The sequence below is a fragment of the Oncorhynchus gorbuscha genome, unplaced genomic scaffold, assembly GCF_021184085.1.
Source record: "Oncorhynchus gorbuscha isolate QuinsamMale2020 ecotype Even-year unplaced genomic scaffold, OgorEven_v1.0 Un_scaffold_934, whole genome shotgun sequence".
Lineage (NCBI taxonomy): Eukaryota > Metazoa > Chordata > Actinopteri > Salmoniformes > Salmonidae > Oncorhynchus > Oncorhynchus gorbuscha.
In genome coordinates, this window is record NW_025745886.1 from 144,879 (window position 1) to 160,107 (window position 15,229).

A 15,229-nucleotide genomic window follows, 5' to 3' on the forward strand; every position below is an offset into this window, starting at 1 on the left:
TATGTTGAGGTAAGTCTACCTCAGGTCTAGTCAACTGTGATGTGTGGGGTATGTTGAGGTAAGTCTACCTCAGGTCTAGTCAACTGTGATGTGTGGGGTATGTTGAGGTAAGTCTACCTCAGGTCTAGTCAACTGTGATGTGTGGGGTATGTTGAGGTAAGTCTACCTCAGGTCTAGTCAACTGTGATGTGTGTGGTATGTTGAGGTAAGTCTACCTCAGGTCTAGTCAACTGTGATGTGTGGGGTATGTTGAGGTAAGTCTACCTCAGGTCTAGTCAACTGTGATGTGTGGGGTATGTTGAGGTAAGTCTACCTCAGGTCTAGTCAACTGTGATGTGTGGGGTATGTTGAGGTAAGTCTACCTCAGGTCTAGTCAACTGTGATGTGTGTGGTATGTTGAGGTAAGTCTACCTCAGGTCTAGTCAACTGTGATGTGTGGGGTATGTTGTTTCCTGTAAGTCTACCTCAGGTCTAGTCAACTGTGATATGTTGCTTCTTTACTCCAGATCAAATGGTGGCATTTGATCAAAATTTACATTGGACAGTTTTGTTTGCCTCCGGTGACCTTCCATTGATATGCCCTGAAGGACCAACGTGTAAACAGCTGAATGCCTTGTCATGTTGATCTTTATGTAAAGGCCAATTGGAAATCATCACAGCATCCTGTCCTGTGCTGATACAAGGAAATATTTTGATACATAACCAAACGTCCCTCAAAAAGGCCCTTATTGTCTCCCCTGACAGCATAGCCTAGTGGTTAGAGCATTGGACTAATAACCACAAAGGTTGCAAGTTCAAATCCCTGAGCTGACTAGACCTGATGTTGCCACACATCACAGTTGACTAGACCTGATGTTGCCACACATCACAGTTGACTAGACCTGATGAAGCCACACATCACAGTTGACTAGACCTGATGAAGCCACACATCACAGTTGACTAGATCTGATGTAGCCACACATCACAGTTGACTAGATCTGATGTAGCCACACATCACAGTTGACTAGACCTGATGAAGCCACACATCACAGTTGACTAGACCTGATGAAGCCACACATCACAGTTGACTAGACCTGATGAAGCCACACATCACAGTTGACTAGACCTGATGAAGCCACACATCACAGTTGACTAGACCTGAGGTAGACTTACCTCAACATACCCCACACATCACAGTTGACTAGACCTGATGTAGCCACACATCACAGTTGACTAGACCTGATGTAGCCACACATCACAGTTGACTAGACCTGATGTAGCCACACATCACAGTTGACTAGACCTGATGTAGCCACACATCACAGTTGACTAGACCTGATGAAGACTTACAGGAAACATGCAGTGGGGCAAAGAAAGTATTTAGTCAGCCACCAATTGTGCAAGTTCTCCCACTTAAAATGATGAGAGAGGCCAGTAGTAATTTTCATCATAGGTACACTTCAACTATGACAGACAAAATGAGAAAAAAAATCCAGAAAATCACATTGTAGGATTTTTTATTAATTTATTTGCAAATTATGGTGGACTGTTCTAAACTAGCTCCAACAGGACACGTCACATGGTACAGCGTGTCATAATGGTGTCCAAGTAGCTCAACTGTTCTAAACTAGCTCCAACAGGACACGTCACATGGTACAGCGTGTCATAATGGTGTCCAAGTAGCTCAACTGTTCTAAACTAGCTCCAACAGGACACGTCACATGGTACAGCGTGTCATAATGGTGTCCAGGTAGCTCAACTGTTCTAAACTAGCTCCAACAGGACACGTCACATGGTACAGCGTGTCATAATGGTGTCCAAGTAGCTCAACTGTTCTAAACTAGCTCCAACAGGACACGTCACATGGTACAGCGTGTCATAATGGTGTCCAAGTAGCTCAACTGTTCTAAACTAGCTCCAACAGGACACGTCACATGGTACAGCGTGTCATAATGGTGTCCAAGTAGCTCAACTGTTCTAAACTAGCTCCAACAGGACACGTCACATGGTACAGCGTGTCATAATGGTGTCCAGGTAGCTCAACTGTTCTAAACTAGCTCCAACAGGACACGTCACATGGTACAGCGTGTCATAATGGTGTCCAAGTAACTCAACTGTTCTAAACTAGCTCCAACAGGACACGTCACATGGTACAGCGTGTCATAATGGTGTCCAAGTAGCTCAACTGTTCTAAACTAGCTCCAACAGGACACGTCACATGGTACAGCGTGTCATAATGGTGTCCAAGTAGCTCAACTGTTCTAAACTAGCTCCAACAGGACACGTCACATGGTACAGCGTGTCATAATGGTGTCCGAGTAGCTCAACTGTTCTAAACTAGCTCCAACAGGACACGTCACATGGTACAGCGTGTCATAATGGTGTCCAAGTAGCTCAACTGTTCTAAACTAGCTCCAACAGGACACGTCACATGGTACAGCGTGTCATAATGGTGTCCAAGTAGCTCAACTGTTCTAAACTAGCTCCAACAGGACACGTCACATGGTACAGCGTGTCATGATGGTGTCCAGGTAGCTCAACTGTTCTAAACTAGCTCCAACAGGACACGTCACATGGTACAGCGTGTCATAATGGTGTCCAGGTAGCTCAACTGTTCTAAACTAGCTCCAACAGGACACGTCACATGGTACAGCGTGTCATAATGGTGTCCAGGTAGCTCAACTGTTCTAAACTAGCTCCAACAGGACACGTCACATGGTACAGCGTGTCATAATGGTGTCCGAGTAGCTCAACTGTTCTAAACTAGCTCCAACCGTCCACGTCACATGGTACAGCGTGTCATAATGGTGTCCGAGTAGCTCAACTGTTCTAAACTAGCTCCAACCGTCCACGTCACATGGTACAGCGTGTCATAATGGTGTCCGAGTAGCTCAACTGTTCTAAACTAGCTCCAACAGGACACGTCACATGGTACAGCGTGTCATAATGGTGTCCAAATCAAATCAAATCAAATGTATTTATATAGCCCTTCGTACATCAGCTGATATGTCAAAGTGCTGTACAGAAACCCAGCCTAAAACCCCAAACAGCAAGCAATACAGGTGTAGAAGCACGGTGGCTAGGAAAAACTCCCTAGAAAGGCCAAAACCTAGGAAGAAACCTAGAGAGGAACCAGGCTATGTGGGGTGGCCAGTCCTCTACTGGCTGTGCCGGGTGGAGATTATAACAGAACATGGCCAAGATGTTCAAATGTTCATAAATGACCAAGTAGCTCAACTGTTCTAAACTCAGACACCAGCTGTTATGACTGGCTGGGATCTATGATGTCATGCTCATGAAAAGCTTTATGATACATGGTTAATGGACATAGTAGAGTAGGACCATGTAACCACCACCCATTGTCAACACAGCCACAAAGACATGTTATCTCTGCTCATTTGAATAGCTGGTTACTGTTTTATGATATTGACATTTAGCTCACCGGATCATCTGAATAAAAAACACAGAGGGTAACATTAGTTTACAGGGACTCACGGAATGGATGTGGAGCTGCTGAGTGGTGCAGCGGTCTAAGGCACTGCATCTCAGTGCTAGAGGAGTCACTACAGACACCCTGGTTCAGCGGTCTAAGGCACAGCATCTCAGTACTAGAGGAGTCACTACAGACACCCTGGTTCAGCGGTCTAAGGCACAGCATCTCAGTACTAGAGGAGTCACTACAGACACCCTGGTTCAGTGGTCTAAGGCACAGCATCTCAGTACTAGAGGAGTCACTACAGACACCCTGGTTCAGCGGTCTAAGGCACAGCATCTCAGTACTAGAGGAGTCACTACAGACACCCTGGTTCAGCGGTCTAAGGCACTGCATCTCAGTGTTAGAGGTGTCACTACAGACCCTGGTTCAGCGGTCTAAGGCACTGCATCTCAGTGTTAGAGGTGTTACTACAGACACCCTGGTTCAGCGGTCTAAGGCACTGCATCTCAGTGTTAGAGGTGTTACTACAGACACCCTGGTTCAGCGGTCTAAGGCACAGCATCTCAGTACTAGAGGTGTTACTACAGACACCCTGGTTCAGCGGTCTAAGGCACAGCATCTCAGTACTAGAGGTGTTACTACAGACACCCTGGTTTGAATCTAGGCTGTATCACAGCGGTCTAAGGCACTGCATCTCAGTGCTAGAGGAGTCACTACAGACACCCTGGTTCAGCGGTCTAAGGCACAGCATCTCAGTACTAGAGGAGTCACTACAGACACCCTGGTTCAGTGGTCTAAGGCACAGCATCTCAGTGTTAGAGGTGTTACTACAGACACCCTGGTTCAGCGGTCTAAGGCACTGCATCTCAGTGCTAGAGGCGTCACTACAGACCCTGGTTCGATTCCAGGCTGTATCACAACCGGACGTATTTGGGGGTCCTATAGGGCAGCGCACAATTGGCCCAGTGTCGTCCTGGATAGGGTTTGGCCGGGGTAGGCTGTCATTTGTAAATAAGAATTTGTTCTGAACTGACTTGTCTAGTTAAATAAAGGTTAAAGAATCCCATGTAATAATTTGGAATATGACGGCATTGAGATGCTATATTCCACACACACACACACACACACACACACACACACACACACACACACACACACACACACACACACACACACACACACACACACACACACACACACACACACACACACACACACACACACACACACACACACACACACACACACACACAGACAGACACACACACAAACAAGAGGTCTGATTACATGTTTCTCTAATATCCAAACTCTTCTTGCTTTGGCAATGTTAACACATGTTTCCCATGCAAATAAAGCCCTTGAATTGAATTTAATTGAGAGATTTCTCTGAAAGTTAAATCCTAAAACCAGACGACCCAATAACAGTGTGAATGTGGTCATCGTCATGCTGCAGGCCTCACAGCTCTCCAATAGCTGAGAGATCAGTTGCATGGATTTCCCAAAACAGTCATTATGAAAACCAACCTTGCAAAGCAGTCGGTCGGTCATTGTTCCTGTGAATAATCTGTGGTACAGCATTGCTCACCAACAACGTAAACCTCGTTGGTCCAGAAGTGTGAATCACACTAAATAAAGGGGCTCCATTGACCCACATGTCAACAATGAGCCCTTATAGTAATATGCCTGTCAGTACTATTTATGCTGATGTAGCAGGATGGATGATGGATGAAGAGGAGGGAAGAGGCACTTTCTCAGACCCCGGAGAGGAAATCTTTTAAGAGAGCGAGACAGAGAAAGAATCCATATACAATATGCCAGTAAAGGGCCTTTGAATTTAATTGAATTGAGAGAGAGCAGAAAGCAAGAGAGGGAGAGGGGAGAGAGGGAGAGAGAGAGAGAGAGAGAGAGAGAGAGAGGGAGGGAGAGAGAGCAAGAGAGGGAGAGAGGGAGGGAGAGAGAGCAAGAGAGGGAGAGAGGGAGGGAGGGAGAGAGGGAGAGAGAGAGGGAGGGAGAGAGAGCGAGGGGAGGGAGAGCAAGAGAGGGAGAGAGGGAGGGAGAGAGGGAGGGAGGAGAGAGGGAGGGAGAGAGGGAGAGGAGAGAGGGAGCAAGAGAGGGAGAGAGGGAGCAAGGGAGAGGGAGGGAGGGAGGGAGGGAGGGAGGGAGGGAGGGGGAGGGAGGGAGGGAGGGAGGGAGGGAGGGAGGGAGGGAGGGAGGGGGAGAGAGAGAGAGGGGGAGAGCGAGAGAGCGAGAGAGGGAGGGAGAGAGAGCACAGGGCAAGAGAGGGAGAGAGGAGAGAGAGCGAGCAAGAGAGGGAGAGAGGGAGGGAGAGAGGCAAGAGAGGGAGAGAGGGAGAGAGAGAGGGAGGGAGAGAGGGAGAGATGGAGGGAGGGAGAGAGAGCAAGAGAGGGAGAGGGGAGGGAGGGAGAGAGGGAGGGAGGGAGAGCGAGAGGGAGAGAGGGAGGGAGAGAAAGCAAGAGAGGGAGAGGGAGGGAGGGAGAGCAAGAGAGGGAGAGAGGGGGAGGGAGAGCAAGAGAGGGAGAGAGGGGGGGGGGAGGGAGGGAGGGAGGGAGGGAGGGAGGCAAGAGGGAGGGAGGGAGGGAGGGAGGGGAGGGAGGGGGAGGGAAGAGAGGGAGAGAGGGGGGGAGGGAGAGCAAGGGAGGGAGACAGGGAGGGAGGGAGAGAGAGCAAGAGAGGGAGGGAGGGAGGGAGGGAGGGAGGGAGGGAGGGAGGGAGGGAGGGAGGGAGGGAGGGGGAGGGAGGGAGGGAGGGAGAGAGAGAAGGATTTGCTTTGGCAATGTAAACATATGTTTCCCATGCCAATAAAGCCCTTAAATTTAAATTGAAATTGAAAATTGAATTGAGACAGAGAGAGAGAGAGAGGGAGAGAGGGTGAGACGGAGAGAGAGAGTGAGATACGGAGAGAGGGAGAGGGAGAGAGGAAGGGAGAGAGGAAGGGAGAGAGTGAAGGAGGGAGAGAGGGTGAGATGGAGAGAGAGAGTGAGATACAGAGAGAGGGAGAGGGAGAGAGGAAGGGAGAGAGGAAGGGAGAGAGTGAAGGAGGGAGAGAGGGTGAGATGGAGAGAGAGAAAGAAAATAGTACAGAAGAGAGAACAAGAGTGTCACACCCTGATTAGGGTTTCATCAAATCAAATCAAATTGTACTGATCACATACAAATATTTAGCAGATGTTATTGCAAAATGCTTGTGTTCCAAGTTCCAACAGTGTCTCTCTACATTATGTCTTTCTACAGATTAGAGGCTCTTGGAAAGAAAATATGCTCCCTCCCTCTTCCCCTTTAAAGATTACATGTCCCTGGCTTCTCTCCTCCCCTTTAAAGATGAAAGGCCCCTGGACAGAAAAGAGGCTCCCTCTCCCTTCCCCTTTAAAGATTTTGAGGCCCATGGAAAGAAAAGATGTTCCCCGCCTCCTCCCCTTTAAAGATTAGAGGACCCTGGCCTCTCTCCTCCCCTTTAAAGATTAGATTCCCCTGGCCTCTCTCATCCCCTTTAAAGATTAGATGCCCCTGGCCTCTCTCCTCCCCTTTAAAGATTAGAGGCCCCAGGCCTCTCTCCTCCCCTTTAAATATTAGAGGCCCCAGGCCTCTCTCCTCCCCTTTAAAGATTAGAGGTCCCTGGACTCTCTCCTCCCCTTTAAATATTAGAGGCCCCAGGCCTCTCTCCTCCCCTTTAAAGATTAGAGGCACCTGGACTCTCTCCTCCCCTTTAAAGATTAGAGGCCCCAGGCCTCTCTCCTCCCCTTTAAAGATTAGAGGCCCCTGGACTCTCTCCTCCCCTTTAAAGATTAGAGGCCCCAGGCCTCTCTCATCCCCTTTAAAGATTAGAGGCCCCAGGCCTCTCTCCTCCCCTTTAAATATTAGAGGCCCCAGGCCTCTCTTCTCCCCTTTAAAGATTAGAGGCCCCTGGACTCTCTCCTCCCCTTTAAATATTAGAGGCCCCAGGCCTCTCTCCTCCCCTTTAAAGATTAGAGGCCCCTGGACTCTCTCCTCCCCTTTAAAGGTTAGAGGCCCCAGGCCTCTCTCCTCCCCTTTAAAGATTAGAGGCCCCTGGACTCTCTCCTCCCCTTTAAAGATTAGAGGCCCCAGGCCTCTCTCCTCCCCTTTAAAGATTAGAGGCCCCTGGACTCTCTCCTCCCCTTTAAAGATTAGAGGCCCCTGGACTCTCTCCTCCCCTTTAAAGGTTAGAGGCCCCAGGCCTCTCTCCCCCCTTTAAAGATTAGGAGGGGCAACTCCACAACTGGTTTCATATTGATGAAGAGCTAAAAGTACTGGAGGAAACACAAATCTACGAGGAAACGGCTCTAGCCAAGACATGTGGTTCAGTGCAGACAGCTTTTCCTCTCAGAGGGAATTCCATTCCTCCAAACCCCACTGTAATCTATGCATTTTTCATCACATGGTGTCAAATGAGGTGGGCGCAATTATGAGAGAATGTCTCGAGGGGAAACAGGGGTTTGTGGTTGATCATTGAGAGGGAGGGAGCACCCTATTCCCTATGTGGTCTGGTCAAAAGCAGTGCACTATAAATGAAATAGGGGGCCATCTGGGACGCAGCCTTCTCGCCGGTCACGCCTGCAGGGATGAGCTGCTGGAACCAGGCTGGAACACACAGACACACCACTCCTTCTCCCACTCCAACTGCCGTGTCTGACTCTGTGGTCAACAGGGTGGAGAGGGGGAGAGGAGAAGAGGAGAGGAGAGAAGAGAAGAGAAGAGAAGAGAAGAGGAGAGGAGAGAAGAGAAGAGGAGAGGAGAGGAGAGGAGAGGGGTAGAGGAGAAGAGGAGAGGAGAGGAGAGGAGAGGAGAGGAGAGGAGAGGAGAGGAGAGGAGAGGAGAGGAGAGGAGAGGAGAGGAGAGAGGAGAGGAGGGAGAGGAGAGGAGAGGGGAGAGGAGAAGAGGAGAGGAGAGGAGGAGAGGAGAGGAGAGGAGAGGAGAGGAGAGGAGAGGAGAGGAGAGGAGAGGAGGGAGGAGGGAGAGGAGAGGAGAGGAGATAGAGAGGAGAGGAGAGGAGAGGAGAGGAGAGGAGAGGAGAGGAGAGGAGAGAGAGAGGAGAGGAGAGAGGGAGAGGAGAGGAGAGGAGAGGAGAGAGAGGAGAGAGGAGGAGAGGGGGAGAGGAGAAGAGGAGAGGAGAGGAGAGGAGAGGAGAGGAGAGGAGAGGAGAGGAGAGGAGAGGAGAGGAGAGGAGAGGAGAGGAGAGGAGAGGAGAGGAGAGGAGAGGAGAGGAGAGGAGAGGAGAGGAGAGGAGAGGGGAAGTATTCCCTTGGTATTGATAAGAATGTCACACCCTCTGATTCAAGCAGTGTTGATACTATACTGACTAGAACGTTGTAACATTTCCATCTGTAGGCCAAGACCTAATGATCAAATCAAATCAAATGTATTTATAAAGCCCTTCGTACATCAGCTGATATCTCAAAGTGCTGTACAGAAAGCCAGCCTAAATCCCCAAACAGCATGCAATGCAGGTGTAGAAGCACGGTGGCTAGGAAAAACTCCCTAGAAAGGCCAAAACCTAGGAAGAAACCTAGAGAGGAACCAGGCTATGAGGGGTGGCCAGTCCTCTTCTGGCTGTGCCGGGTGGAGATTATAACAGAACATGGCCAAGATGTTCAAATGTTCATAAATGACCAGCATGGTCAAATAATAATAATCACAGTAGTTGTCGAGAGTGCAGCAAGTCAGCACCTCAGGAGTAAATGTCAGTTGGCTTTTCATAGCCGATCATTAAGAGTATCTCTACCGCTCCTGCTGTCTCTAGAGAGTTGAAGACAGCAAGTCTGGGACAGGTAGCACGTCCGGTGAACAGGTCAGGGTTCCATAGCCGCAGGCAGAACAGTTGATGAACCGTAGATTTAAGTGGTATGTAGACTAGATGTATTATGGACCTAATGATGACCTGTAGATTTAACTGGTATGTAGACCAGATGTTTTATGGACCTAATGATGACCCGTAGATTTAACTGGTATTAGACTAGATGTATTATGGACCTAATGATGACCCGTAGATTTAACTGGTATGTAGACCAGATGTTTTATGGACCTAATGATGACCCGTAGATTTAACTGGTATGTAGACTAGATGTTTTATGGACCTAATGATGACCCGTAGATTTAACTGGTATGTAGACTAGATGTATTATGGACCTAATGATCACCCGTAGATTTAACTGGTATGTAGACCAGATGTTTTATGGACCTAATGATGACCCGTAGATTTAACTGGTATGTAGACTAGATGTTTTATGGACCTAATGATGACCCGTAGATTTAACTGGTAGTGTAGACTAGATGTATTATGGACCTAATGATGACCCGTAGATTTAACTGGTATGTAGACCAGATGTTTTATGGACCTAATGATGACCCGTAGATTTAACTGGTATGTAGACTAGATGTTTTATGGACCTAATGATGACCCGTAGATTTAACTGGTATGTAGACTAGATGTTTTATGGACCTAATGATGACCCGTAGATTTAACTGGTATGTAGACCAGATGTTTTATGGACCTAATGATGACCCGTAGATTTAACTGGTATGTAGATCAGATGTATTATGGACCTAATAATACAACAGTAGTAATATATAATATATAACAGTAGTAATATATAATATATAACAGTAGTAATATATAATATATAACAGTAGTAATAATAATATATAACAGTAGTAATATATAATATATAATAGTAGTAATAATATAACAGTAGTAATATATAATATATAATAATATATATAACAGTAGTAATAATATAACAGTAGTAATATATAATAATATAACAGTAGTATAACAGTAGTAATATATAATATATAACAGTAGTAATATATAATATATAACAGTAGTAATAATATAACAGTAGTAATATATAATATATAACAGTAGTAATATATAATATATAACAGTAGTAATATATAATATATAACAGTAGTAATATATAATATATAACAGTAGTAATATATAATATATAACAGTAGTAATATATAATATATAACAGTAGTACTATATACTATATAACAGTAGTAATAATATAACTGTAGTAATATATAATATATAACAGTAGTAATATATAATATATAACAGTAGTAATAATATAACTGTAGTAATATATAATATATAACAGTAGTAATATATAATATATAACAGTAGTAATATATAATATATAACAGTAGTAATATATAATATATAACAGTAGTAATATATAATATACAACAGTAGTAATATATAATATATAACAGTAGTACTATATACTATATAACAGTAGTAATAATATAACTGTAGTAATATATAATATATAACAGTAGTAATATATAATATATAACAGTAGTAATATATAATATATAACAGTAGTAATATATAATATATAACAGTAGTAATATATAATATACAACAGTAGTAATATATAATATATAACAGTAGTAATATATAATATATACCAGTAGTAATATATAATATATAATAGTAGTAATAATATACCAGTAGTAATATATAATATATAACAGTAGTAATATATCATATATAACAGTAGTAATATATAATATATAACAGTAGTAATATATAATATATAACAGTAGTAATATATAATATATAACAGTAGTAATATATAATATATAATAGTAGTAATAATATAACAGTAGTAATATATAATATATAACAGTAGTAATATATAATATATAACAGTAGTAATATATAATATATAACAGTAGTAATATATAATATATAACAGTAGTAATATATAATATATAACAGTAGTAATATATAATATATAACAGTAGTAATATATAATATATAACAGTAGTAATATATAATATATAACAGTAATAATAATACATTGATATATAACATAATCCTGGGGCAAATACAACATTACAAAGATAGTCACTAATTTGTTCACTCAAATTCCAGATTCAAGAGTGAGTAAACATGTGTCCCCTAACCTACCCTGGCTAATTACCTAGCCTGGATAATGTTGTCTGACAGCATGACAGAGAAGTGATAACGTTTGGTAAACAAAGATAGAACCCAGCTCTGCGTCTAAAACATGCTGTATGGTCCTTGTGCTGTATTGAATCCTCATACTAAAGGACATGAAACATCACGACTTCAGCAGGAGGCTACTGGTGCTCTCTGTCCTTTCAACTATCTTTGATTCTCTTAATGCGGTCGAAGTCTGTTCCAACACTATTCTTCCAGGATCTAAAGGTGATGTTTTTCAACCTTCCATCTGCAGGCTCTCTAAAGGATTTTAGAACTGTCCGGTGTGTCTCCACAGTACAGCAATCTGTCTGATGTTATATAAGAGCTTGGGAATTGTCAGGGCTCGGGAAAAAAAACCATTTTGGTAAATCCTTTTAATGTTAAGCAAACAAATGATGATCTAATGCCTGTCTGCACCGTCTTAAACCAGGTGGTTATAATGGTGATAGCATGATCTGTCTGCACCGTCTTAAACCAGGTGGTTATAATGGAGATAGCATGATCTGTCTGCACCGTCTTAAACCAGGTGGTTATAATGATGATCTAATGCCTGTCTGCACCGTCTTAAACCAGGTGGTTATAATGGAGATAGCATGATCTGTCTGCACCGTCTTAAACCAGGTGGTTATAATGGTGATAGCATGATCTGTCTGCACCGTCTTAAACCAGGTGGTTATAATGGAGATAGCATGATCTGTCTGCACCGTCTTAAACCAGGTGGTTATAATGATGATCTAATGCCTGTCTGCACCGTCTTAAACCAGGTGGTTATAATGGAGATAGCATGATCTGTCTGCACCATCTTAAACCAGGTGGTTATAATGATGATCTAATGCCTGTCTGCACCGTCTTAAACCAGGTGGTTATAATGGAGATAGCATGATCTGTCTGCACCGTCTTAAACCAGGTGGTTATAATGGTGATAGCATGATCTGTCTGCACCGTCTTAAACCAGGTGGTTATAATGGAGATAGCATGATCTGTCTGCACCATGTTAAACCAGGTGGTTATAATGGAGATAGCATGATCTGTCTGCACCATGTTAAACCAGGTGGTTATAATGGAGATAGCATGATCTGTCTGCACCATGTTAAACCAGGTGGTTATAATGGAGATAGCATGATCTGTCTGCACCATGTTAAACCAGGTGGTTATAATGGAGATAGCATGATCTGTCTGCACCATGTTAAACCAGGTTTAAACCAGATAGTGGTTATAAACCAGGTGGTGATAGCATGATCTGTCTGCACCATGTTAAACCAGGTGGTTATAATGGAGATAGCATGATCTGTCTGCACCATGTTAAACCAGGTGGTTATAATGGAGATAGCATGATCTGTCTGCACCATGTTAAACCAGGTGGTTATAATGGTGATAGCATGATCTGTCTGCACCATGTTAAACCAGGTGGTTATAATGGAGATAGCATGATCTGTCTGCACCATGTTAAACCAGGTGGTTATAATGGAGATAGCATGATCTGTCTGTACCATGTTAAACCAGGCCTATGGGACTCCCAGTCACGGCCGGTTGTGATACAGCCTGGTTAATGGAGACAGCATGATCTGTCTGTACCATGTTAAACCAGGCCTATGGGACTCCCAGTCACGGCCGGTTGTGATACAGCCTGGTTAATGGAGACAGCATGATCTGTCTGTACCATGTTAAACCAGGCCTATGGGACTCCCAGTCACGGCCGGTTGTGATACAGCCTGGTTAATGGAGACAGCATGCCTCGGTTGCTGTTTTGTTGTTTCACTACAACAGTAGCTTGTTTCTTGCAGAGACCCTGCTGGTATTAAACAATAACCATGTGTTGAAACAGTACCGTCACTTCCATCTCCTTTATTGGGGCAACAGCCTTAAGACATGGTTGGTATGAGAGGCTGCTACTGTTGTAGTGTTGTGCAGTATTAACACGGTGTTGGCTGTGTAGGTTGGACTATAACGAACACCCTTAGACAGTAGAGGTAATACTTATTTGGGGATTTTAGGAGGAGTATATACTGTATGTCATGAGTAATTTATACACAAGGAAATGTTTCATTTTGTTTTGCGTGCTATTGCTAGCGCCAGAGAAGTGGCCACTATGACTGTCTGGCTGACTGTCTGTATTGAAACAGCTGCTTCACAATAGAGGAGTTTATTTAGATAAGACCCGTCCCAAACAGCAGTGTCTATATGGACTGAGAAAGAACGGCTATGGTTTGTCTTGAAGTCAGTGAACCTGTAAACCAGGCACAGAGAAGCCAAGGCCCTACTGAGTCAGGTTTCCTCAGGTCAAATGGGAGCCTTTCAGTCCACTGAACAAACCTCTTGTCTCTATTGTCGGGTCTCTTCTCTTTGCTTGACATATCTATTGCATTGTCATAAAATGGGTTATATGCTTTTTCTTCCCCTCGTTGTGATTGGTCCCTGAGTTCATAGGAGGCCATTTTGTAAAAAAAAAAAACCTTGAAGGCCAAAAGCCGAAATACATTGGTTTTACGTGCAACAATAAAGAAGCTCTTTTAAATTGACTTCCGTTGGCCTCCCAAGAGTTGCTGAATCTCATCTTAACGTTTCTTCCTCTCCTAACAGGAGACCTGGGTGAAGGGGGAGGCGAGGGAGACCAGGGACGGCTGGGAAAGACCGGCCCACCAGGACTACTAGGTGCTTCCTTTATATGTCTTTTATTGGTTTAATATTCAAATACATGAATCATCCCCTTTAAAGATTAGATGCCCCTGGCCTCTCTCCTCCCCTTTAAAGATTAGAGGCCCCAGGCCTCTCTCCTCCCCTTTAAATATTAGAGGCCCCAGGCCTCTCTCCTCCCCTTTAAAGATTAGAGGTCCCTGGACTCTCTCCTCCCCTTTAAATATTAGAGGCCCCAGGCCTCTCTCCTCCCCTTTAAAGATTAGAGGCACCTGGACTCTCTCCAACTTTCCGGCATGTTCTACTGATCCTATTTTAAATCGTTTTTAAATTGTTGTCTTGACGGTTTTAAACAGAGTATCTAAACAGAGTTTGTTAAGTGTCTAAGTGAGCTGAGGTGTTTTGTATACTCCCACGCGTAGTGGTTTAAAGTACTTAAGTAAAAATACTTTAAAGTACTACTTATGTTGTTTTGGGGGTATCTGTACTTTACTATTTATAATTTTGACAACTTAAACTTTTATTTCACTCACTTCCTGAAGAAAATTGAACTCCATAAATTTTCCCTGACACCCAAAAGTACTCGTTACATTTTTTTATGCTTAGCAGGACAGGAAAATGGTCCAATTCACACACTTATCAAGAAAATATCCGTAGTCATTCCCACTTCCTCTGATCTGGCAGACTCACTAAAGACAAATGCTTTGTTTTTCTATTAAGGTGTCTTTACTTTTACTCAAGCATGACACATTTTCCACCACTGCCCACCGCAGAGTAAGTCCTCAGAGTTCAAGGTAGATAAACCTCCTCAGTTGAAGGTAAATGCCTATATAAGCACTCAATACTCTAGACTCAAAAGCAGAACAGACTAGCTATCCCCCCAGTCTTTCTAGACTCAAAAGCAGAACAGACTAGCTATCCCCCCCAGTCTTTCTAGATTCAGAAGCAGAACAGACCAGCTATCCCCCCCAGTCTTTCTAGATTCAGAAGCAGAACAGACCAGCTATCCCCCCCAGTCTTTCTAGATTCAGAAGCAGAACAGACCAGCTATCCCCCAGTCTTTCTAGATTCAGAAGCAGAACAGACTAGCTATCCCCCTATCAGTCTTTCTAGACTCAGAAGCAGCACAGACCAGCTATCCCCCCAGTCTTTCTACCAGCTATCCCCCAGTCTTTCTAGACTCAGAA

The 15,229-nt window shown here is 44.2% G+C and overlaps 1 protein-coding gene across 1 annotated transcript in view; it reads left to right on the top strand.

Annotated features, from left to right (window-relative positions):
* Positions 1-11,477: 11,477 nt before the first annotated feature.
* colec10 (collectin sub-family member 10 (C-type lectin)) overlaps positions 11,478-15,229 on the top strand; it is a 6,253-nt gene continuing 2,501 nt past the window's right edge. The window contains exons 1-2 of the mRNA XM_046336114.1: positions 11,478-11,633; positions 13,989-14,086. Of these exons, the coding sequence (XP_046192070.1) occupies positions 11,519-11,633; positions 13,989-14,086 (213 nt within the window). The 5' untranslated portion in view covers positions 11,478-11,518. The remainder of the gene's footprint in view (positions 11,634-13,988; positions 14,087-15,229) is intronic.